The sequence below is a fragment of the Cephus cinctus genome, unplaced genomic scaffold, assembly GCF_000341935.2.
Source record: "Cephus cinctus unplaced genomic scaffold, Ccin1 Ccin1_scaffold0596, whole genome shotgun sequence".
Classification (NCBI taxonomy): Eukaryota; Metazoa; Arthropoda; class Insecta; order Hymenoptera; family Cephidae; genus Cephus; species Cephus cinctus.
The window spans coordinates 152,423-179,180 of NW_014333242.1; the positions used below are offsets into that span (position 1 = coordinate 152,423).

The following is a 26,758-nucleotide window of genomic DNA, read 5'->3' on the forward strand; positions in this document are numbered from 1 at the left end:
AACGGAAGAGCGTGCACGACGCAGATCGTCGTAGCGAAAGGGTTAACGAAAACGTATTTTCAATAATTAATAAATAAGTTGTAAATATAAACGACATAATTAACGTACATAGATTTATTTACTGGTTCAACATACATAGATATAAAATACGACATGCAGCTTTTTGGGAAATCTCTCTAAAATATATATCATAGTTCCATTTTTCCTAAAGATTTAAGTACTTCTCTAGTACCCGAATTGCTCCATCAAAAGCTAATAATTGTGCTAATAATTAATACGATGGACAGCTATCGACACGAAGTATTTGATAATCAATACAGCACAGTATGGCAGCTTCTATTGTAAATAAACGCGTAAAGCTTCCGAGTTCATCACTTCTAGATTATTTCTCAATTGATTCATAAGGCTCGTTGCACAACGTTAAAAAGGCTAAACACGCGGTCTGGGTGGTACGCATACTATAGCGTCGCGACGCTCAACTGACAATAAAAGAATAATAAATGATTTCGTTGATATATACTCGCTGATAGTAATTAATTCATAAATTCATCACTATCGATTATCTCTCGATATTAATTATTGTATGCCACGTTTTAACATGTGTTCTCGTAAATCTATGCCCACATGTTATATAATACGTAATTTAGTTGATCTTCAGTTTTCTGTTTTCTAAACAGCTCTTGTAACTTTATGTTCATTACAAATATATATTACGCTTTGATTAATATAGATCCAATATTACATGCATCTTAAGGCTGCGTTTCTATCATACGCATCCTACCCACGAATTGTGATAAATCAATATTTTTCCAAAATAATGGCAAGTTCTTCTCTTTGGATCCATCTACATATACATATATCAGCAGTCAGTTGATACAAATAATAATGATCGATTTTTACTTCAGATTCATTATCGGTAGGAGATTCGATAGGTTAATTAAAATTTGATTTAAACTGATCGAGCGCTTTCAATGGCACTGATATAATTTTAATATATTTTTCTGTTTTACCCCAGGCATCGTTTCTGCTCCCTGAATGATAATTGATAACGGTAGTACTAATAGTAATAGTAACAATAATAACTATATTAACGGGCACAGATTGTATTAATATATTTATATAAAATAGTTAGGTAATAATTGAATTCCCTATGTGATAAGCGAATCGAGGTAGCTCAGGAGTCTATGGATACTATGATTCAATCAACGTCGTCTGATTTCTTTCAAGAATTTCACATTCGCCTTTAGGGCGAATCTTTAATAATTATAAACTGCGACTAAAACGGCGACCAGAATATCAATTATGCTTTTCGACGCGCGTTGCGTGCGGTTTGACGTTATTTCCTTCTTGATATCTTCATTTGAAAAATACTTTTCTTATTCAAGAGATTAATCGGCTATCCCGCACTCTACTGTACGGTCAGAAATATTTATGCGAAAAATATTATTTTCCACGCGAGATAAAATATTGTATCTTTGTATCATTAATCATTCGTTCGTTCCAGTACATGCGATCGTCACGTACTACGTGATCATTAAGTTATTTCAAATTTTAAAAAAATTGTGTAAAATGAGAATTTGTTCTTTGATCATCGACCAATCATGAATCAAAAGTGAGATTAATCACCAGGTTTTAAATGCAAAACAAAAGTGAAAAATGCTATTGCAAGTGGTCATCTTTATGTAAACATACGAGGGATAATTGAATAATTTTATGAAAAAATGATGACTGCCAATGATTTCATGAAATTTGATTGAAAAAATATTAAAAATTTTGGAAATTTATAAACAGAAAGACGAAACAATGACATTGGCAAGATTTCTCTTTTTAAAATCTATACTTCCAGTAACCCACCGCTTAACTTGATACAGACATAATTTATAATGCGGCTGTCATTGTCATTGGGAATTGTTGGGTAAGCACGCGCAAAAACGCATTCATACTTCGTGTAAAGAGAAAGGACAAAAAATAGTTTTCAATAAACTTTCCTACGTCGCTGTTTAATCGACGCGCAGTTCGATAAATTCTTCTACGGCGAAGTCGGCGGGTTTCCATTGGCGCGTAAATCCTGGAGTTCCTTCCCTTCTGAAATACAGAAGAGTTTGAAGAACTGCGTCAGTTTACAGTAAATTCTATCTATAATTATTGTCAATGAAAAAAAGAAGAAGCTCACCAAAAATATTGTTACTACTACGTGCAATACTAATAAAAATGATTGCCAGATTAAACTGGAAACATTAAGGAAATTAAAAATAGTAAGAAAGAAAGGAGAGAATAGGAGGAAGCACGTTCTACTGCCTACCTCTTTTGGAAAATCCTAAAAAAGAAAATGAGAGATAGAAATAGAGCGTGAGAAAAGATAAAGAAAGAGAAAAGCATCATTATTCAAAAATAAAATATATTTATTAGTACATCTGAAAGGGTCAAGTCAGGCATCTGATTTCAACGAGAAATCATTGTGAGAGTAGCATAAAAGAAAAAAGAAAAACGAAAGGAAACTAAAAACGTAAAAAAGAACACAATAAGAAGAAACTCGAAAAAGAAATACAATATTAGCAGTCGCATCATTCAATTAATTTTAAACTATCAAACTATGAAATTGGTTTCTAGATTATATACATTGAAACAATAAATTCGACTAGGTTTTATGTAAATAAATAAATTGCGTCATTGGAATTGATGAAACAATTAACACATTGCATCCATGATAAACGTACGAAAATTAAAAATAGAAAGAGCACATTGGTATCACTCTACGCAAGCGCCTTGTCATTAACACTCAAAAAGTAGGTACGACCGCGGACGTGTGCACGTCCCACGTACAATCGGTCATCGGTGACGCGCAATGAACTATACTGAATCGGAAAGCTATCTCCGAGATGGCCACGTAATGGTGCACTTTCGGAATACCGGGCAAGCAACGGGCAATTTTCGTGCTTGCTGCAGTTAATAAAAATGGCATTGTCTCGATCGCAGCGCAACCTACCTTGCCGACGTCGATTCTCATCAGCCTCTGTGTAAGGTGGCGGGATCGTGCTGTTTCTTGGATTCCCTACGAAATTGTCAATATTACCACCACCACCATCACCAGACAAGAAAAATAGCGTATTTCAATGAGGTTAAACGAACGACCAATGATACAGATAATATTCCATAGTGCAATGAAAAATATGCAACTGTACAGGGTGCGGGTACTTGGAATAATTACAGAGTCAATGGCAATGTTAATATAACTACGTTAGTGGTTAATGATTGAAAACTCAAGTTTTACCATTCTGCCAGGTTGAGTTGAGGGATTGACAGGCTGGATCGACGGGTTCTGTGGTTTTATCGTCCTTGACGCATCTGACGAAAAACATTGCCAAAGCGCCGACTATTGGTGGGACTCCAGCTAATAAGAATGGTAGATCGTAGGATCCTAAAGAAAAAATAAGATGAACCATATAGAGATTGTTACGTAAAGCATTCCCCGGATTCCTAATAACATTTATAAAAATCGAATCAGTAGTCTCTCTCAAACAATCAAAATCTCCACGATTTAATTTCTAACACTCTTCCGCAAATAATTCAGGCAATATTACTCATCATTTGAATAGCAAGGCGCGTTTCAAAACCTTAAACGAGCAGCGAACCCCCCACTGAGTGCATTCTTACCGCTCGGAATTAACTCATTTTTATTCAAGTTACCTTTGGTCGTTCCATTCATTTTGGTTACTTCTAAATTTCTATTACCAAATTTAAAGGCCGCGTGAGCGACTACGGTCTACGTAACAAGATTAACAAATGTGATTTTATCTATTTAGCTCTGTTACGTAAAAAATGGCGCTTGCCTGTGTGATCGTAAAGTAGAGCAGCGATCGGTGGGCCTACTGTCAATGGAATCGAGCACATTCCGAGTAAGAAACCAATAGCCTGAGTAGCATCTTGTTGACCGCAGATGTCAAAGGCTATAGGGCCCAATAATGAGATAAAGCAGCCATCGAAGAGACCCATGCAGAGTGATATGAGTAGCAGGAGGATAAAGGAACTGGTCACTGGTAGCAGCATAGTCAGAATACCGATGCTGATGAATGAAATCTGTATTTAAAAAAAAACTAACTTTTATTATGGCTTTTTCTTTTATATATTTTCAAAATTAATACAAGTCCTTTACCTGCTGCAGAAGCACTCTGTCGACGCGTGGCAAATCGGCGATGTATCCAAAAACGAGACGACCGATACCGGAACTGATACCGATACACATAACCGGAAGCTTACCGTCGGCATCCTTGAAGACCTTCTCGACGAACGTTGCGATATGTACATAGGGGACGAAGTATCTAAAGATAATTAAAATCATTATAATAAAATGGCTTAAAGAGGCATATTCTTTTTATTCTGCGCAGTTTTAAACAAAGATCTCCGTGACTGACACTCGTAAATCTGTAGCAATTTAGAGCGTCACTGAATAATGACAGGAATTCAGTGGTAAATGATTGGCAGTGGACTGTGAATGATGACGCCGAGTAGTTGAAACAATTGCGTGGCCCACTACTTATTTCCAATGGAAGACATATACGTGATACACAATACACAATATATAATATAGACAATTATATTATATATTACTAATAATGAAGGAGGTAAAGTGCTGCATAATTATTTTGCATTAAACGTTATCACCGACAATCCTGTCAATATTAATTGAAAAGATGTTGACTGCTCGAGTCGATTATCTATTAAGGTAAAAATTATTAGAACCACTACTGACCCAAATAACGCTAACGGTATTGCACTGGCCCAAACGACGTATCGCTTGCGCTTCCATATTGAGACGTTGATGATTTCCTGCAATTTTCTACGAAAACTCCTCGTCTGCAATGACGACTGTCGCACGGGTCTCTTAACTGATAACAAAAAATAATAATCTTAGAAATATATACCATCAAATTATTATAAATACATAAAAATTATTCAAAATCAATAATGCCACTGATAATAGCATACACTTGTATCAGTCAGCTTCACGAACAGACAATATCCCCAACAGATGACTTTATAAATTCGAAATCCATTGAGCGATTAGTATCATCAATTGATTGCACTCACGAGTAATGGGTTTGAAGAGCACGGCACAGGCCATCACCACAGCCGTGAGTCCTGCAAGACTTCTAAGAGTTCCTTCGAGACCTATGCGCTTCAGTAGGATGTCCATCAAGTACGGTATCAAAATAGTGAATACAGAACTTCCTGCAGTAACGATACCATTTACCAGGCCCAAGTAACGCTTGAAATAATGACCGAGTATCACTAGACTGGGAGTATAAGCAAGACTCGCACCGAGACCGTACATCACACCATACGTAAGGTACAGTGCCTCCACCTAAAGAAATATAAAAAAAAAAATTAATAAAAAAAAAGAAAAATAACGACAGTCCACAATAAGGTACTTCAAAATAATTATAACGTTCGATTGATAACAAATAGAATAATACCTTATCAGTAAGTAGGGAGGACAGGAACATTCCCCCGGAAGCAAGTGCACCGCCTATAAAGGTCGTTATTTGTATACCGATCTTGTCAGTTAGAATCCCGGCGATTGGCGACAAGAAGAACGTCGTTCCGATAGTGAGGGAGCCGACCAATGCTGAGAACAAAAAAAAAACAACAATTTAATTGTCTGACAACTGTCATCATTTTTGGTCAACGTTTTTCCGATACTTTTTCAGACTTTTTGAAAATCGACATTATTTACCTAGCAGAATTCATATGACAGCGATCGACGTACTTGCGCGCGCACCTTTACAGTACGGCGTGTCGTCACCGGAACTAACGAGCTCAAACGCTCTATCAATGTAATTTTATCGCTCGTTACACGAGTCGTTAATTCTGCCATTATAAAATAACAGCAAAACTTTCTACGCAATGATTCGTTGCCCATAGATATATACATGGCGTTTCTGATTAATATTAAGTCGTCAACAAGCCGTAACGTGACCTGGTCCGTACACGAAAACCAGACTCACGTGACAAAGCCATAGCAAATCTTGGGAATAATCGCCAACAAAAGTATATACAGAGAAACAAAGGAAGACTCTCTGTAAAGCCGCGTACACACGTGCAGCAGAACCCCGTAACGTAACTGTGTGTGTATTCTTGGAATTAAGTTAGACGAATGAGTGTGGGGTTCTGCTGCCAGACTATACCTGGCTTAGGAAATCTACAAGGCGGTTAGACAAAATAAAGTGTTAGCAAGTATCGTGTCGCGACGGCCGTCAAGCCGTCGCTCAAAAGCACGTCGCCGCTTCGTTCTCACGCAAACGACGACATCGGAAAGAACGATTTGATGCACATATACGTGTATATATTAGGAAGGGGCAAAGGGACGGCACAGTGTTACCAATAACGAACAATGACAGACGGTACAGGCGGGAGCGTGAGTGCCATATATATATATATATATATGTATGTGCAGATACAATAAGATAGAGAGAAGCGGAGACCAAATCCAGACGAGTGACGAATGATTAAAAGCGAGGACGTGAAATGTGAATTGAAGCTACGTCGTCATTCGGAAGAGGTCCTACGGTCAAGGCCCTCAATCGTTTTCATCGAAATCCCAAGTATCTCGATGCAATCGTTATCTCGAGGAATTGATAAAGTTCGGTTATTGTATTCAGTGTACTTATCCTGTCATAGCTCACCGTTGAGAGTATCGAGTATACGATTGAAAGTTGAATATATGTATACATATATGTATATACCGGTAAATTTAAAAAGGTCATTAATCCATAGAGTTGTGCCAAATTCTTGCTCTATAGATAGGAGACTTCCTAGTAACGTTTTTCTTTTTTTTTCTTCCACTATTCCCCTTTTACTTTCTCTTCTGGGTAATTTCTTAGCACTCGTGAACCGACGCGCTTTTCGTTAAGGAGAGATAGGGAGAGGGAGAGGAGGAGAGGGAGGGAGAGGGAGAGAGAGAGGGAGGGAGAGAGAGAAAAATGACAAAAAAATTATAAATATAGACATTCGTTACGAAGATTATTTTATAGACATTTCGTCTTATCTGTATGCTACATATTTAGACAAAAAATATGGTTTGTTTTAAGTTTCGGAAATTCAATGGAATGCCTTAACCAACTCTCTATTCCGTCAAAGTGAATTTTCTTTTTCCAAAAGAACGAGAGATAGGGATATTAAGTTTTTATGGCCCGGGGACAGAGCTTGCAAAGCTGCAGACATGATAGACTTAGAAACAAATAGAGTTATGTAATGCACACGAAATGATTAAAAAGCGAAACAAAAAGAAGAGAATTAAGATAACTTGCTGCGTACAAGCATTAGCATAAAAGTATCAGACAAAATAACAGAAATAAATTTTAATAGTAATTAGCACCAAACGACGCAGCACCTACTCACAATCAGTCGAGCAGATAATGTAAAGTGTATAGTAGATAGGAAAAATACTACTAATAAACGTACTTGTTGTCACGTTTTACTTACTTCTTACTACTAACGGTACAGTAGTCGATAGGAGCAATAGCACTTAAGGTAGGTAATTTTTAATAACGTTTTTGCAATTTCTGGTGGTTTAATTAATAGTTCCAAGGAGTTACTCAGGTAATTATCTGTCAATATATAAATATTAAAAAAAATGTGTATGCGTTTATTCATAAGTAAATCATTACTTCATTTTTAATGTCACGATGACTTTTATCGAAGAGAAATTTGATTTCTCTAACGATATTTCTAATGAACCCGTCTATAGAGTTGGTAATGACAGGTGGCAGGTAATTACATTTCACGCATGGAAATATTGGCGGGCCATTCGTTTTTTTCACGTAAGCCGTTACGGTGCACGGAACGGGGCATGGTCGATGTTACTCATCACGTTACGTGCTCCGTGAAATCCTTAACGACCCTAGCAACCGCTTCCGTATCGTTGCTATGTCCGAGACGTAGCCAAAATCGTAGAGAGTGGAGGATCCAATGGAATTAGGTAAATATACAATTGAATATCGTGCCGCTTATGTGTTCCGTGTTACGTGTCCCGTTGCATTGTAGAATGGCCTTAATAGAGATCTATGTTTATTATTTATCCTAAATAATAGAAAGTAATAGTAAGTAGCAACAGCGAATAGCTAGTATAATAATTAATAGCAGTAAGTAATCCTGATGCCTATTTCTATAACGTACGGAAAACAAAGAAGCGTTGACATAGACCGAAGACGATCAAAGAGAGAGAGAGAGAGAGAGAGAGAGAGAGAGAGAGAGAGAGAGAGAGAGACAGACAGAGAGTAACAAACGTGGGTTCAACAGCCGCCATAGGTCGTGCAAAATCTAGAGCGCCCTCCGTCTCCATGGATATAATCGGTACTAAAAGTGTTAATAAAATAATTCACAGTGTCGTATACCACCGGACACGACCTACGGCATAATAAGAATAAGCATAGCAGATACCTCGAACCATTAAAATGTGCGGTAAATTCAAATGATCCATAATAAAACATTATGTTTCACAGTCCGCTTAAGGATGCAGGCATATGAAGGGCGAAAGCGCATTCACGAAATAGCATCGCGACGGAACAGTAAATATACATCGAGAAGTGCGTTGGACAAGCGTACGAGATTCAGATGAACTCGCGTGTTGCGTCCAATCGTGCCTGTAACGTTGACAACAAAGGTGATAACTGTTCAAGCCATTTTTGTCTCTAGCGAATGTTCTTCCTTATCGGTACAAACGTTGACCTATGCCCGAGCTAGAACGTTATGGAATCTTTGACACATGACACAGAGATATTCGCGACTGTTACGGTCGAAAATAGAGTCCATGGTCTGTATTCATAGTGAGTGCTTGAGACAAAGTAGAAGGGGAATGGAATAGACTATTTGTATGAGTAAGTAGACACACACCAAGCATACCAGAGTTATTACCAAGCTCAAGTATATTAACGGGAACAGCTATTGCAGGTAAAGAGGCAACCGAAATTACATGCCTGCGAAGTATTGAATAAGTAACGTATGGAGACGGAAAGTTCGAGAAATTTCGAGCGCTGCGTCCGTCCTCGTCGCACTCACGCAAGTCCCAATAAGACCGTCTCTCTCCCACTGGTTGGCAGTATAGAAAGCTTCAAAATTTACAAAGAATCTACGGGATGGGGGAGACCTGGGTCTGGTGAGCTTCGTGTTACCTTATCGGTCCGTGGCATTAGAGACTGTACCTCTGTCTGTCAAAATATTGTTAATAATCCCCAAACAAAGTAACCACGTGGCGTCGGTCGAATCTGACGGTTACGCTTTATTTGAATAATTAAGTTCGTACACAAACACCAAGAGAGTGGATCGTAGTCAATGGCGTTCGTTTGGATTGATAGCATTGGTCCGAGGCACACAGAAAAGAAGGAAGGAAAAGAATTTTTGTGTATAAGCGAGTGTAACAGTAGAATCTATGTTTGACAAAGTATGTAAAATAATATCACTGAATGATCAATACCCCATTAATTCGATTGATTCTATTGATTCCCTAGCTAGGAGCAAATGATTAGCCGATCGCGTTGAAGAAAGAAATTCTTAAAAAAGTTATTCATCCGCCCTATGATAGAAAGGAAGGCTTCTATGAGAGCAACAGTTACTTGACTCCCATTAGGACTAATCGCCGTGTAACTGGTGATTAATTTAGATCCAACTTGTACGAGTCATTTAATTGCATCTGTAAGGGCGTTCTCTCCCGTGCACTATGCAGCCTAGTTCAATCAATCGATTCAATTAAGGTAGTCCTTTCGCATTAGCCAGTCAAGTGAAAGCACATTATAGAATCATTGGAAATAGAGATATTGCAGCATCCCAATAATAATAAAAATACAAATTTTGATTTTACACGCGCGTAGTAATTATATTTAATTATTTACTGATACGGGAAACATCGCGAAAATAGTGCGGTTGATCTTGATCTATTCATCCTGGTCGCCATTTTAATAACGTACAGATAAACTTGGCAACGCCGCAGTAGCTAGTCTCCTGTTAAGGGAGTCCATACGGATTTGTGTATATGCCTCGTGTCACCTAACCAATGGAGCGGTTTAAAATTCGCGCTATTCACGGACGTGCAAAAGGACGCTTTATTTCGAATTTGAAATACCTTTGGAGACAAAGTTCCCGACTTTCCCTGATGAGCCAGAGACATTTGAATTCTACGAACGCCGCATCGTGGAATTGGAAACTCTTTCTCAGGATCTTTGGTGCACAGTTTGTGACAGTTTATCAAGCACAGTTTATCGTTTCGAAACATGCGGACAAAACCGGTCTCGGAAGTGAACTCGATGTGAAATGTGCACAGTGAAATAAAAACTACACAGGGAATACAAATAAACACATCCAAAATGAGCGGTTATTCGTCTCTTAATTTTCTTTTTTTCGTGTAATACATCACAGCAATGATAGACCGTGACATTGAGGGCACAAGATTCGACACAATCTTATCTGCTCTGAATATACCCAATTTGTCACCAAGCACACTCAAGCGCAATGAGAGAGTCGCTGTTCCAGCTATAGAGAAGATAGCTAGGAACAGCTGGCAAGAGGCTGAACTTTATTGAACTAATAATAACGTGCAGAGGCGTTTTTTCCATGCAGTTTCAATACATTTGTGGCTTCTCGATGTCGATTGTGCGAGCGCACACTTTTTCACGCTCTTCGTGTAATGGTGGGAGAGCATATTGAAATTATATATTAATGTGGACATTAAGCGTCAGAAAAATTCTTGGCGGTTGCTGTAAACATTGCGTCTCAGACAGACCAATTAAAGTGAGTTGTTACGCGTCTCAATTAAAATTAGGTGAATTCGAGTACAGAACAACTTATCATCGGAGTACAAGTCCTTGGAGCTTGATTTTTATGTTTTCAGAAATCCTGACGTATCCGATGACCGACAACTTGAAGGATTCGATGACCGAGATCCGAGATCGAGTTTTGACGACGATACGAAGACAGCAGAGTGGGTGGGAAAAGCGCGGATTTGGCTGTGCTTATAATAGCCTGTCCGATTTGAAACGATGAGACACGAAGCTTAAAATTCTCTTCGGCTTTTTTCGACTGTTCACCTGCTTCAATATTTAGCTCAAGGGAGTCTCATCGGGAGTCGGTCGAAGAAAATCCTGGGATATGCAGTTCGAAGCAAGGCACGTGGTTTGTACGCACGTGGACATTGCCCGACATGGCTGTGGAGTTGATCGCTCATAACCAGGATCTGAAGAACGAAAATGTTTGCGACGACTAATGAACCATTGAAGCAGTGCGGCGCGAATCTGCCACGTGCGTGGATAAATGGTCCGATCTGAATTACGCATCGAAGGCGTTAAAAACGCGTGTATAGCTTAAAGCTGCCACCGAAAATCATCGAGTATTTTTCACGGTACTTTATGTGCGCGATTGAAAAAGAAAAATGAAGACAATCCGGATGCAGTCGAATTTGCGCTAAAAAAACTTGCGCTTATGGTGCTCGTGAGCATTACGGCAAGTGGTTTCGCGCTTCTCATGGAGAGCCCTTTTCGGATCTGCAGTTGAAATCGGCACTAGCCTCGGTCTTCGCGCGATTCGCAAGTTAGCACTATGCGGCTCAAGCCAAGGCAACGAGTCCTTCAAAAATTCGGTTGCCGGGAAGGTACCAAAATGAAAACTACGCAGCGTCAGAGTCTCTCAATTTTCGGGTAGCTTCAGCAGTTGGTCAAAAAAATATCGGGGTAACCTACATAAAACAGATAATTTCTCGAGTGATTTATTGTGATTCTAAAAAAACTCACCTGTCTTTGATTGATTTAAAACTCCATTTTTTTTTTAATTATCATATTCAAGTTTAGGAAATGTTGAATCTGTCACCGGGTAAAGCGTCGAAGGAATTCGGCAAATCGAAGAAAAGATCTAGAAAACGCAAAATCGAACAACTACAGACTGTCGAAGGGAAACGAAAAAGACTGTAAAGCAGAGTAAAGCAGTATCCGCACAGCATCGAGAAGGAATTACGTACGAGATTGAGATTGCAGGCTCAATAATATATCTGGACTCATCAATGATGGATCAGACCTTACCAAGGTATCGCTGCACCGACGCTTGTAGATGCTGATTTTCATGGAATGTCATTGGGATATAAATATAACAAAGATTCGCAGAAAATAAGTTTCCGGCAGCGGTATCACTGACGATATAATTAAGAGATCAATCAAAACGACGGATGAAATCTTACGTGCAGAGAAGGAAGCGATAGTCCAAGCACAAAACAAAGTTCCCTTTGGAAAGTTTGAAAGGCATGAAAACCAAAATGTCACAAGCCGGCATCACGATGCAAACTCTCGAAAAAGCATTCGTTGACTGTGGACCAGAAGGGATTCGAATGTTGCTTTGCGAAGACGTAAGGGGCAAACCCCGTGTTACGAAGAAGAAACAAGTATTCATGGCGATTGTGGAACAGCTTTAGCAGGTTAAACTTTAAAAGTGAAATTAAATAACATTTTATATGCAATTTAAAAATCATAGTATAAGTTGTCCGAGTAAACATTGTATATATTAGAATTTAACAATATTTCTGCATTTTTAATTCCTATTTTCCTTATTCCACTTTATCTTATATTTTCTCCGAGGCTCGCATGCCAATTTTTTTTATTCAGGGTGAGCAAGTTTAGAAAGAAATATATCAATAGGTCGAATAAATATGAATTACCGCAAGTAAATTTTTTTTAAATAAATTAAATAGTTTGAAAGAGAATCCTCGCAATTATTTATCAAATTCGTATTTCGCGAAATAGCGGGCTAATATGGGTCTTCGGAACAGTTGGTTGCATACAGCGTTGCCAAGTCTATCTCACTGCCACGACAGTAAAAGGATAACTGTATGAAATACAATTCACATCTTACTTAACTTCAAACATGAAAGCCAAATACCCGATAAGTAGTCATTTTCGAGATGCCTACGGAATCCGGAAATTCCAGGGAATATTTTAAGCTTTTATGTACATATATACGCATCTAACCACTAAGTACTTAAATCATTCATTGAAAGTACGGCCGTGGCGATTCCCCACAAGCGATAAAATTACAAATTATTACTTTCAACAGTATTTATTTCATATAAACTGTCAGTAATCGCACCAGTTTTTCTGTTTAACATATTTCAAATTTAGGTACCTATCTAACAATCACCCACGCGGGAGGACTACCTTAATACAGTTCATACGTCACAGCAAACTACGTAGACAGGAAATACGAAGCATCGCAAAGTAGGAGTAAATAAAGGAAATAAAAAAATTATTTATAAGAAATTAATCTCAATTGATGATTATTATTAGAATGGACCAGTGGTTAAATCACTAATTAATCCAGTGACATCAAACGAATAGTCAATTAATACCAGGTGGTGGTGAACATTTATACGCGTGCATATAAGCACATGGAAAACAAATTTAATTAATCGATCAGCATCCATGGTCCTTAATTAACGTGCCATACGAGTGTGTGTCCTTAATTCGACTGATATTCATATCGAGGTTATTCCAATTAGATCAAATTAAAGAGAGAGAAAAGAGAAAAAAATTTAATTCAACAAATCAGCATCCTTTTAAGCTATTTAAATACTTTTCACTGTACACCCTGTATGTATATACATCCAATGTATCATCAGTAGCCTATGCTACGCTCTAAATATAGGTATAACAATTGCAAGTGTCTCGTATGGATATTCTACACACATGACATTACAGCCGTGGTTTCTTAGAGGCTACAGAGTATTCCACGAGTATATTGCGCGTCATCTACCTCCTAATCGTATCTATAGGATCCAGAGTGGTGGACACAGGCTCACAATTGCTGCTAGAAATTGCTAATTGGAGAATGGGGAGGGGGGGTGAGCAAAGGAGGAAGATTGGTAAAGAAGCGTCAAAAGGGCCGGAGCGCGTTGCAAATATGTACAGTACGGATATGGAGAAAGCAAAAAATAATTCACAAGTTTAAATATTGAGCCAGCCGGTGGACTATGGGAGTGGATACATTATAGTTTATGAAAATAATTCATTTCATTACTTGTGGGACACAAAATCACTCAACCAACCTGATGACTGATAGTGTCCACAGACATCCGAGTATATTATTACTATGTGCACAATGTACTATAGGGTAACAGTGTAAACAGAAAAAAATGCTACTAGAGAAATTGACGATGTTAGAATAAAATGATTACAAGGATAATACTATTATGAAATGATAAGTCTCGAATGAGATAATCATACGTGTGGGTGCGCCTGAATTTGATATACCCAATGATGATAATATCATGAGTAAATTTTACATTGCTTATATTACTATCTGTGGTCTCTATAGGGCTGACAGATGAACCGTGTTGTAAATTTAAAAAATAATGATTACAAATAAGTAGGGTTATGTTGCGACAGAGCCGAAGGCGCCTATCTGCAGGTATATTAAATTTCTATGTGACTGCGGTTATTTTTTTTTGCAAGTTGGTGATACGTGTATCAATTTCAACAGGTAAAGAGGCCAGTCTATTTCTTCACTTAAACTTTAACCTTCAATATCTTGGAACCTTGTAGTGCTTTTTGTGGTGGTATTTCTTCAGGCTATGGTAATGAGTACAGTCGCTCCATGGAAACTAATTTGCGTACACTGGTCATATCAGTGCTGCATTAACGATAAGAGGGTATTATCGAATAAGGAACGAAGAGAAGCATTGAGAGAAAACTGATAACAAGGTTCACTGACCATTAATTGCCAGTTTACGTAGGGACTGCGTTCCCCTTTGTAGTACTGCTAGGATGACCTCACGCTAATTGTGTTGACTGTACTGGGATGTGATTACGATACAGATAGAATTTTATCTATAGAATTCTGCATATTGTTGGTCTTTGTACGTTGGTAGTCAATGGCTACTTCAAAACTGCTTTTCAGTTAAAGGCACACTGGCACGTGCCCCCGTTGGGGATACAGCCATAAGGAAAGGAAGGAAGGAAGTTAAAGGCAGAAACCGACAGAATGCCACGCAAAACTAATCCATTGAATCTTTTAAGAATATTCTGCTACAGCCAACCAAGAGCCAGGCTCTATTTTGTGTGCCTCTCAAATGGCGAAGCCACCAGAAGATGGTGAAAAAAAAAATTGTAAATGTTTGTCTTTACTTTGAATGATTAAATTCTATCTATCTCGTTATTCCGCACGTGTATCTCAGGGTTTTGTGAAGTGTTGAGAACATAGAAGAAACTTCGAAGTGGATGTCTACTGGAGTGTCGTGCTTACTGAGACGTGGATCTGGAAAAAAGGTAGATTGTCAAAGCTGCCTAGATCCACCAGGAGGAAAGAGTCGATAAAGAAACATGGATACATAGGGAGGTGACTAGATAGAAACTGGACACCTAGCGAAATTGAGACGTCTCCTTTCCTTTTATCGAGGCGTCGGTGTGTCGCCATTAACCCATGAAATGCTCAACAGATACAGCCAGTTATGCCTTACATAGAAACCAGATGTTAACTCGTTAATGAAACTATAGAATAAAAATTGTGAATAACGCAAATTTTTTAATTTAGGCTTCACATCAAATTGAAAGCTAAGTCCAATACGAACATTTCCAAGTATCTTTGGATGTGCATTAAAACTTATGTATTTAATTTTACCTTCATTCTTTTCATTATTCCTTTTCAAAGTTGTATATGTATGGGCAACTCCAGGAAAAATCGACCAATAATTTACTTTGTATTTTTCAAAAGGATTGACACTTTTTTTACGTGAAATAGACGCGAAAAAAGTTTTTTTTACAAAGTTATTAATTATTGAATTTTGTTGCAAACTTAGCACTTCGGTAACTTCAAGAATTAATATCTCTGGTCTTATGTTTCTTGGAGAGGTGAACCGCGCTCTTTCGAGGGCCAAAAGAATAACCTATAAGAAGAAATTTTGAAGTCGTAAATAATTAAAAATGTCTGTTTGTTATAAGCAAGTAAATTGTTTGAAGATTTTTCGACAGAAATCGGCCATTTTTTTAACTTTGAAAAAATATGATGGGATTTTTCATTCAATTCTGCTTAACTACAAATTTTTTTTCAATGGGGATTTCATGGAGTCTATTTCTTTTTTTAATTTTTAACATGGCGCTTTAGCAGCGCACCTGGCCCCAGTACCCGTAGTAGGCAGAGGCCGCGGCGGCCCTACTCATGACGTAGTGTGTTCAACACTTTAGAATCATTTTTTGTGCGAAGAATATATTATATATAGTATATAAAGATACTATGTATTTTGGATTTTTTAAATGAAACGTTTATCTCTGGAAGTCAAATTTTACTTTTACAAAAATTAGAATTCGTGTTAAAATCGGTTTCATGAACGTCGTTGTAAAATATATTTATTTTATATGTACTATATTTATGTGCACTTGGGATTATTGTAAGAAAAGTTTCCAATTGTCAGAAGTATATTATCTATTTTAACAGAAACTAAAATTACTTACTTTGTGAAAAACAAATTTTAGAGAAAAATAATAAGTATGAGTGTATCGGAGCTCCTAGCCCTGATCATGCAGACTGAAACGTTCGCGAAACGTCGGCACAAAGCTGAACACAGGCGCGGCTTCCATCCGGAAACCCTGAGTATTAATGATAATATTGGCCGCGAAAGCCTAAAATCTCAAAATAATAATTCCGTTTAGGACGGAAACTCACCCCGGGACTTGTGATAAGGAGATGGACACACTAAGCCGTTAATAAAAATTAAAAAACATAGACACCATTCGTGAACCCACATTTAAAAAAATATATTTTATGAAGCAGAACCCAACCATATTTTGTCAAAATTTAAAAAATGGCCGATATCTGCCGAAAAATCTTTAAACAATTTAATTGCTTATAACAAACAGAAATTTTTAATTTTTTACGACTCGCAAAATTTCTTCTATAGGTTATTCTTTTGGCCTTCGAAAGAGCGCGGTTCACCTCTCTACGACAAATAAAACTGGAGATATTAATTCTTGAAGTTACCAAAGCGCTAATTTTGCAACATAATTCGATAATTTATACCGTTGGGAAAAAACATTTCGAACGAACAAAAAAAATACGTCTCGAATTTGTTCACGTCTATTTCAAGTTAAAAAAGTTTCCATCGTTTTAAAAAATACGAGATCAGGAAACGTCCGAATCCGGCCGATTTCTCCTGGAATTGCGCATATTCATAATTACCAACCATGCAGAATACGTCGACTAGTACGTTTGGTAATCGAATATTTTTGGAATTTGCAGTATCCGCTATTTTCATGAATGAAGATTCCTTTTCAATCTTTACAATACTTTGAAGTTTTCATAGTTTAATTATGAAAGAATTGACTATTGGCTAAGAATTGTGACACAATTCATTCTTGTCTGATCAGTATGACCTATGACCCGCGCTATCTGACCTGTAGCCTCTGGTAACATGCTAGAATTACAACAATTTCATAAACCAACAACTGACTTACCAGCTTTGAAAGAAGCTTCCGTTTCTCCAGCATCAATTAGCCGCTGCCTCAGTTCTATGTAAATCAGGGAGTAAGTATTGATGACACTGAAGAGGACGCCGTTGATAACAAAGCTGCCAACCATTATCATCCAGGCTCGAACGCCACCATCGGGTGGTTCACTTCCCTCACGATCATCACTTCCGATTTCAAGATCCTTGCGGTCCACTTCCGCTTTACTGAGGACAGTACGTTCATGTAAAAGGCCATTCTCGTGCTGGCGCTTACTGTCAGGATTGAAGTTCTGCAAGGGCGTCACGTCAGTGCATTGTGATTCGTTCACGACCTCCTCGTCGCGACGGATGACTTGAGAATTGCCACTACGAGAATCTTTGCTAGAATCTCGACCGTCATCGGCATCATCAGAAGACCTCTTCACAGCACCAAATTTCAAATGAGGATTTGAACCATCCTTGTTCTTCAGATTTTCAGCGATAGTCATCTTATTTATTCTTCTTTCCTATATACTTGCTTTTAAATTTTACTACTTCAAGGATTCGCTATATTTTGTCTTTCAATTAGTCCCATAAATCGATTACACGTCAGCGGACGATTCCTAAAAAGAAAAACAAAGAAATTAGATTGATTCGCTAACAGATCATTTTCTTAAATTGTTGGATTGGCATGAAAGGAATGAGACACTAGAAAACTCGACACATGTCATTTTTTAAATTAATTGGTTTGACCACATTCTAGTATGTTGTAGAACATTCTAGATACTTCCGCTCTGTGGGTATATAGTATACAATAGAATTTGATAAAAAACAATCAATTTAAAAAAGGACATGTGTGGAATTTTCTAGAGTGTCTCATTACTTTCATGCTAACCCAATATTTTCTACTGCGATATCTGCAACGCGCTAAGATATCGTTAAAGTACAAAGGTCTTTGTAAAATTAATTTTCATAAGTAAACGGTATTCTGCAATAGATATTGTCAGATTTCGTATCAAGTTTCTAATATCCCTATATTCATTCATTTTTTTTCATGGCATTCGATTTAGAATAAGTCGAGGCTAGCCGAACACGGAAGTAACTAAGAAAAATGTCCCTAGCAATAGCACCACACGAATCACCATACAAAAAGGTAGTTGCATTTAAATTTATTCAACAGCATTTCCTTAAATTCGTAATTGAATAATTAATAATAGTTCACAAACTTGCACCACTAAATAAGAGAGATAAACAAATCCAAAAATCAAATAATTATTTAACAAAAAACCAAATCAAACGCTACAATTGAATACTCTAAATGAAATAATTTACAATCAGTAGTATTAAAAATAAAAATAATGTAATATATTTATCGAGTAATGAAAACAATATAAAATATCCTCCTTACCATGTCCTACTAAAATGTCGCAAAATAGAATCACTCGTCTTCTCTGCGCGGGAGACCAATACGTACGGCGTCTCTCTTCGTGTGCAAAGTAACCAGGCAATATTCCTCGGGTACAATCGCCAAAGATCGAGGCGCAAGTAGTAAGGGTACAAAAGGGAAAATATAATATATAAACTAGACTAGAGTAGCGCAGCGCCAGCGCGCGCGCGCAAACCCTGACAGAGTCGCACAGATTAATCGCACTTGTAGAAACGAACTGAATGGATTGACGGTTGTAGCACTACTGATGCGCGTTCGCTATAGTTTATTATTACTGACTGTAACTGCAGCCTCAACACTCACTGACCATCTTTATTTTATCCCTACTACTGCTTCTGATAATACAACTGAGCGCTCTCTCATCCAAAATCATTCTAGTGAGTGAACCTATTATCTAGCTTTCTTCCTACACAATTACTTTTCATTATACGCATCGGTTTACATACAATAAAATTTTATGTCATTGACCCTTGTCATTATTAGAGACAAAGCAAATATTGATTTTTATTTACAACCAAAAATGAAATCAGTCAACAGATTGTATGGAGTCAAAAGTAGTAGTAGGAAATAATTACGCAATTTACACACATCATTGCATAGACCATTATCGGTTATGAATAGTCAGTGGTAGTAGAACAGCGACATAGCTATATGAGTAATCAGTGACGATTACTATTAATGGAAAATCTAGAGGGTATGTAGAGTAACGTCAATTATTCAAAAAAAACCGTGATATGATTATGTAGTTTTTGTTCTTATTGAAATGACGATACGGTACGATCGGTTTGATCGACGTTATCAAGTTGAAAGTTTATTGAACTGTTGCTTGGCAAATTGTCGAACAATTATTGATGCTTATACAGGGTGTCCACTGAAAGACTGAATGATATAAAACAAATACCCTTTCCAACCTTTCAGTGGCCGTCCTGTATAATGATGTATAATCAATTTCATATCAAACTATGAGCAGTTACAGCTATACTCCTCGCGTTCATTCCTCTTTAATTCATAAAAATGAGGATTAACGTTCAACTAATGTACTTCAGAGTCAGCATTGGAATAAATGTTATAACTACAACGACTGTCAATGGTAAGAATCGTCATAAGAATACTAATTCCTTGACACATCATCATCAATTGAACTCGTCTAGATACATTTGATCTGCCAACATTGTAGATAAAACCAGCATAAGATAGTCTAACCAAAGTTTGTATCAGAGTCTCTGGTAGATAAGTTTTCCAAACTTTCTGTTGTCTCATTGTCAGGGTATTCTCTTGTTCTTTCTAATATTAAAATTATATGTATATAAAAGCACTCACCATGTATAAATTATCGGAGCGACCCCTCGTGCAATCACGTTATATTTACCGCCAGCGCCGCATGCGACAGCCTGCACATGCTCGGGATTTATACTAAGTAACAGGAACGACAAATGCTGCAGTCCAATGAGACCGTATTCGGTAATTGATGACCGTCACCACTCTCACTATTTACAAGATAACGTATAATAATAGACACTGATAAACGTAAAACTGTGCACGAGTGGCAGATGTCGTGCTACGATCGGCATCCACTCACATTTTTAGTCTTCGAGAACCGAGTGCTCCAGTTTTATGGATTGTCCGTTTACAGGCACGTGTACTCACCCCGCCGGTTCCGCCATCTGCTGGCCGGGCCACCAGTTATGCCATTCGATACGATATCACTGTGAATTTTACCTGAATGATCAAGAAATGAAGGTCATGGTAACACATATTCATTTTTATTTATGGGATGGGACAAGTTAATAAGGAATATAAAAATATAATTGATTATTTACTTGATATAAATAGTATTAGGAGAATCTTAGTTCTCTGAAACTTTGAAAAAATTGACTGTATTCTAGCAATGTACAACGGTACTTTTACATCGACCAATGAAAACGTTGCATTTCGAATAGAACAAAAATGAACCGTATTTCAAATTATCGTTTAGGATCTTTTTTTTGTGGATGAGAAGTACTGCACAATTAGGATGTAAGGAATAAAAATGAACATGTAACAGTTAAAAAATATATTCTCCTATAAGAATCCTTCAAGATCCTCGTCAAACATTATCTGTACAATATTAATGCATTCAGAATCGGTCACCGACTAAATACCTAAATATATCTGTTTCCATGAAAGAAAAAAGTAAAGCTCAGTATAATTATTCATGAGGTTTGTCAGATTTCAAATGTTTCTTGAAATCGTTTGCAATATTTTTTATTTCTTGCAATTTGTCATCCAGCTCCTTCACCGCTTCTGTCTTGGTCGCATCATCTGGTGAGCTCAGTAATTTCAGCACAAGATCTTGAAAAAAAAATTAAGTAAAATAGTACTCAGACTTACTTTAAATAACATTTATATAAAGCAGAGAATTATCAATTACCATGGTACTTAGAGAGTGTCGTTATAGTCCCAGATTCTAGAAAAGACTGCAAAAATGACAAAACGGAAGCTACGTGTCTGCCCGACATGTGTAAAGCGCTTTGAGTAGCTGCAGTAAATAGAACACTCGTTGCTAGGTGCAATGCAAATGCAGGATCCTCAGTAGAGTTTAATTGTTCCAATAAAGCCTCACGATGTCCAACTACTGTAGAACGTTCCTTCTTCTTATCGTACTTTCGCATTACTAGACAGCAAGCAGCAAAGGCACCATCAGCAACTGCCAAAACATCTTCTACAGATCCGGATGTGACAGTTTTATGCAAAGTCATTAGAGGATCTTTTACATCTGTTGGCAATTCTAGCAACATCTTTTGCCTGACCTCGGTGGTGAGATTTTCAGGGCATTGAATAACATTTTGTTGCGCTGCCAATTTAAATACATTATTAGCTAAGTCTGTTCCAAGGGTCTTTAGGAGGTATTTTGTCATAACAATCTGAGAATTCTTATCCAGTTGCTTGATGCCCTTGTCAAAGACACGAATATTTATTGCCAGCATATTGAGTCGCTCCTCCATTTCATTAAGATTAGTAACCTTATTGTTTTGACTTAATTGTTCAGCTGCAGAGAGAGCATGCTTGTTAAGTTTTGGTTGTAGGTAGGTAGCAAGTTCTGTTACGAGGCCTTCTACGTCAGTCAGATTTTCATCCTTGCTGATCTGCTGCTCTATGTTTTCGATAGAGATTAGAATGAGTTCTTTCTTTGTGGAATTTTGAGCAGCATACTCCTCATCGGAATCCGGTTCTTGGTTCTTCCCTCTTTGATTTTTCTTCTTAGTGGATTTCGTTTTTGTCTCTCTACCTTGACTGCCACCTCCAGCTTTGCCTACTGTTGCCTTCTTTCGCCGCTCTTCTCGTTTATCCACTTTATTCTCTAGAACATCATTGATCCTGGACTTTATTTTATTCTCGGCAATAGATTGGAGCCACTTTCCACTCTCGACGACTTCTTTGGCTTTCTTCTCAGCTATAGCTTCAAAAGATTTACCCAGCTTTTGGAGATAGGCATCGGAGACTGCTACAGTGCTTGCGAATATATGGATATTTGCCTTTGTCTTCTTCGCAGCTATTCTCAGCAAGGTCTCTGCATCCTCAGGAGTGAACACTGATGGGAGTAGAGGATAAATGTCAGCGAAGGATGAGCTCACTACTGCTTCTTCCACATTAGCTTCTACTTGGTCAATGACTGTTGCACCAACTGCTACAGAGTCCAAAAGGATTAGGCTCTCATTAACGAAGTGGCGTTTCACGAAACTTTGAGGATCCGAAATACCGAGACGCGAGAGGGCATCGTACTCTAAAATAAGAAATAAAAATTAAAAATTCAATTACACACTCCCATAATGTATTTATTTTATGGCACTTACCGAGATAGCCATTTTGTTTGTAGAAATTGTCAACCCACTCATTCTGGCTTTTGGAGTATATGCTCGGTACATAAATACCGTTGCCACCCTGTTTTCCAGTAACCACACCAGGTATCTGCTTGACTTCTTGTAAATAATCAAGTATAGCTGAAAAATGAATGCTCTTAAATATCCTAAAAATGTTTGGACCCGAATAAAATTAGACATGGTTTACGTGCTTACAGAAAAATATTCTTTCAGGAACTGCGCATTGGCCCAATATAGCTGACAGCGGAGTAGGTTTTGTAATCGCAGAAAGAGCACCCCTAACTTTTGCCTTATTCCTAGCAACATAGCCCTCTGTGTAAAATATTCTAGGATCTTGCATATCTTGTCTACCAAACACAGTCTTTCCAAGTTCCTTCTCGATAGTCGATTGTAAAAAATCGGCTGGTAAATCATACTGGAGTGTCAATTCAGATATATTAACATAACCCAATTGATTAAGTTTATCATTGATCTCTCCAGCAATTTTAATAATGTAATTTTTATCGATCAGCTGCCCAAGTACAAGCCTGACTCCCTTATCGTGCCTCTCTATATCTGCAGCAACTTTTGATATCTGTGATAAATCTACATTGAGTATCTTTGCCAATTCCACCAAACTGATACGGCCACCATGCACAAAGAGCTCATCCTTGATTTCCTTGCCTAAATGATGAGGTGTAACGTACTCCTTGCCATCATTTGTAAATATTACATCCAGTAACTTGGCTTCGAGAAGTTTGGTTATGATCTCCACACAGTTGCGCTCCGAGAGTCTAAAAATAAATTCAATGTCAGTATGTAATAAAATATTGTCACAACACCATAATTTTCTAAAACTATCGTAATTTAATTGACTGCTCTTAAACTTTTTCAACAGAACATAAAGGAGGTTATCTAGCAGGTAACAGATGTCAATAAAGTTTAAATAAATGAGTAACTCAAAGAATTGAAATAAGGTTTTTCCATGTAATCCAACAACAAAGGTACCAACTTTTGTAATGTTGAACTGAGCTGCGCCTTTTGGAAATCGGCAGCTAGCCTTTTTACTTCTTCCCAGTCAACAGTAGTCATTTTTATAATAATGGCAGCTACACACCAGCAGTGCTTATAGTAGACTGTAGTAGACTGGTCGCAAAACGTACACAACACTGGTTCATTCAATTGACACTAGTCGATACTGGACTACCCGCTACTTCGAAAATCGAAGTATACACTTTATGTACATACATTCACTTTAAATAAAATTATACTCTGCAGTAAGATTCGACCGTAACCCACTGGTTGGAGTCACAGATTTAAATTAAAAGGAGGACTCTTAAAAAAGGGTATTCTTAAGAAAACCTAAACCTGTTCCGATTCAGTGTCTAAACCTCGTTACGTGCACATAATGTTGGCTAGATAATTAAAAGAAGACAATATATTGGTAGTTGCTTCAATAGTAGAGATAAAGACGGCTATCCGGAATTATTATAATACTCTAGTATATCTGCATGTCAAATATATACACAGTCATTCAACACATATAACAGGTGTTACTTGATTTAAACTGAATGACATTATACAGGGTGTCACATGGAATGTTGCAATAAGTAAACAAATCTCTCTCCCCCTTCATGACCTTGGTGCGGTTTCTACGCACTAAGTCTGTATTCCTGAGACTCTGTTGTTTTTTTTCTGACCATGACAGAAGCCACAGTTTGCGCGTCAGAATGAGTGACCTAACAACGGAAGAAAAGGTGTTTCTTATTGAATGCTACTTTTCTAGAGGAAAAGTATACCGTGAAGCTTTTAGAGGCTTTCGAAGTAAATTTGGAACACATAGAGTTGCTAATGAAAACCTGTGTACTGGTATTTGTTTATAATATCCATGTGCATGTGGACTTCATGTCGATTTTTGGCAATTATACGGTATAAAAATAATTGAAACTAAACATTTTGCAGAGTGATCGATAACTTTGTGCAACACGGCACGCTCCAGGACTGAAGACATGATAATCCGGGCCTTTCCTATTCAGTGATAACGGAAGACACATTAGAGGATGTTGAGCAATATTTTGCCGAAAATCCCAATGCATCCGTTCGAAAAGCTGCCCAAACGTTGAATATATCGAAGACAACGTTACACAGGATCCTTAAACATTTTTTGAAGATGCATCTGTTCAAAATAACGACACATCAGTTATTAACACAAGATGCTATGGTCAAACGGGTGGAATTCTGTTAAAATATGACACAGATGTTCGAGAACGAAGAATTGAACGAGAATGCAATTATTTTCTTAGACGAGGCACATTTCTGGTTAAACGGATACGTGAACAAACAGAATTATCGTTTCTGGGGAAAAGAAAATCCTAACGTCACGTCTGCGAAGCCTCTCCATCCAGAGAAAATTACAGTATGGGTAGCAATCTCAGTAAAGGGAAGTTTCCTGCAAGTCTTGGATTCTACTGTCACGGCAGAAAGTTACAAGGAATTGTTGGAGACAACATTCTTTTCTCACGCAAAGAAAAGGAGCCTAGTGAAAAATTTCCATTTCATGCAGGACGGAGCAGCACCACACCGCACAACGGAAGTACTCAAGGTACAGCAAGCTCCACTGCTATGCCGAAAACCCCAAATCAAAGGTAGAACTAATCACGGCAATAAAAAAAGTGGGCAGTGGTATTAAAACAGATATGTTAAAGCGTGTTTTCTACAATTTCCGCAAAAGAATTGACTATTTTGCAAATTCTAAATGGTGCTCACTTTGAAAATGTGCTCACTTTGGAAATTTGCGCCAAAGACGTCGTGGAGCGACAGACCCACAGTTGAAACTGCCGCTAATAATGCTTCAATACTTTTCAACAATTGTCATATTGGCCTCATTAATTTATTGGAGATATTGGAAATAAAAATTGGTGAAGCACTCTACCAATATTGTCTAAACATTGATGAGAAACGGATATGCGACGCCGAGCACGAAGCTGAAGAAAACACGCATGAGGGTCGTCTGCGTGCAAAGCACGGAAAAAATGATGAGTCTCTGGACGTTGAGGAGCTGTTCTATGGTCCAGGAATAGCAGACTGATGGTGAGAAACAAAACAAGAAATATAGATATAAAATTTAGTTTGTATGTCGAATTATCCTTCAACAAAACTTTGAACGCGTTTTTCTCGAAACTACGTTTTTAAACGTGGTTGACAACATATTTAAAAAACTACTCATCCGATTTGCATGTACCAGTCTTAAAATGTTCGCAAATCCAATCTCTATGGCATCGCGTAGAGATTTTTTTTATAAAAGGCCCCCTTCTGTTTTTTTTTCTTCTTAAACGATGAAAATTTTCTGTGAAAATGGGAAATAAAATTTGCTGGTCCGCCATTTTTTTTTAGGTATCGAAATTCCCCTACGTGATGCTATAAACCTATATGTCTAGTTTATAAATATATTTTTTTGTATCTTTCAGATGAACCGTATGGCTCAATTGCTGTCAACCACTAAGCAGCAACTTTATCGGAGTGTCTTTTTGGAAACGGCGTACACCGCAAACTATTCTGAAGATTCGAATAAACAAATCTGTGTAATCTTCTATATATATATATTAAATATTAGTATCAATAAAAAATAACCATTCATCGTTTGCTCGAAAAAAATTATTAAAAATACACCCTCGTACCGCGCGCGCACCGTGGTCTGGTGCCTTATAAAATCCCATTCCATGCATGCATTAAAAAATAAGAGTCGTTTACTTATTGCAACATTCCATGGGACACCCTATACAAAATTTCAGCAATGATAGAAATTATAAACACAAGTATTTAGAAAATTTGTTGATAAATCAAACGTTCCTGATCAAATTGTCGAGCAAATAGATTATACAAATTAATGGATTTTAAACGTAAACAGGTACAGTTTTAATGCCTTAACAGGAAATCACGTCTTCTGAATGTTTAGCTACTTACAGTCCACATTTGTTTCATACGTGTGGAGCCGCGTGACTGCAGATTAAATACCAGGTTACGTGG

The 26,758-nt window shown here is 37.6% G+C and overlaps 2 protein-coding genes and 1 long non-coding RNA gene across 9 annotated transcripts; 1 reads left to right on the forward strand and 2 right to left on the reverse strand.

Annotated features, from left to right (window-relative positions):
* Positions 1-99: 99 nt before the first annotated feature.
* Positions 100-20,781, reverse strand: LOC107268907 (monocarboxylate transporter 10). 7 transcript variants are annotated; one of them, XM_015742147.2, is made up of 11 exons: positions 20,214-20,781; positions 17,475-18,069; positions 5,475-5,626; positions 5,089-5,362; positions 4,751-4,886; positions 4,154-4,319; positions 3,831-4,077; positions 3,272-3,418; positions 2,987-3,052; positions 2,303-2,317; positions 100-2,085 (listed from the first exon to the last, which is right to left on the reverse strand). In XM_015742147.2, the coding sequence occupies exons 2-11, from the start codon at positions 17,953-17,955 to the stop codon at positions 2,030-2,032; spliced, it is 1,740 nt and encodes a 579-aa protein (XP_015597633.1). In that variant the 5' UTR covers positions 17,956-18,069; positions 20,214-20,781; the 3' UTR covers positions 100-2,029. The 7 variants fall into 7 exon arrangements, with proteins under 7 accessions (XP_015597633.1, XP_015597639.1, XP_015597637.1 ...); XM_015742154.2 differs by lacking the exon at positions 100-2,085 and adding an exon at positions 2,207-2,228; XM_015742153.2 differs by lacking the exon at positions 2,303-2,317 and having other exon boundaries at positions 100-2,082.
* Positions 20,782-20,931: 150 nt separating this feature from the next.
* Positions 20,932-23,971, reverse strand: LOC107268905 (E3 UFM1-protein ligase 1 homolog). The gene is made up of 5 exons (XM_015742143.2): positions 23,745-23,971; positions 22,949-23,526; positions 22,727-22,873; positions 21,304-22,656; positions 20,932-21,224 (listed from the first exon to the last, which is right to left on the reverse strand). Exons 1-5 carry the CDS (start codon positions 23,822-23,824, stop codon positions 21,082-21,084), a joined length of 2,301 nt encoding a protein of 766 aa, XP_015597629.1. The 5' UTR covers positions 23,825-23,971; the 3' UTR covers positions 20,932-21,081.
* A 363-nt stretch (positions 23,972-24,334) lies between these two features.
* On the forward strand, positions 24,335-26,373 carry LOC107268912. The gene is made up of 2 exons (XR_001537946.2): positions 24,335-25,822; positions 26,200-26,373. It is a non-coding gene; the product is annotated as an uncharacterized LOC107268912 (long non-coding RNA).
* Positions 26,374-26,758: the final 385 nt, after the last annotated feature.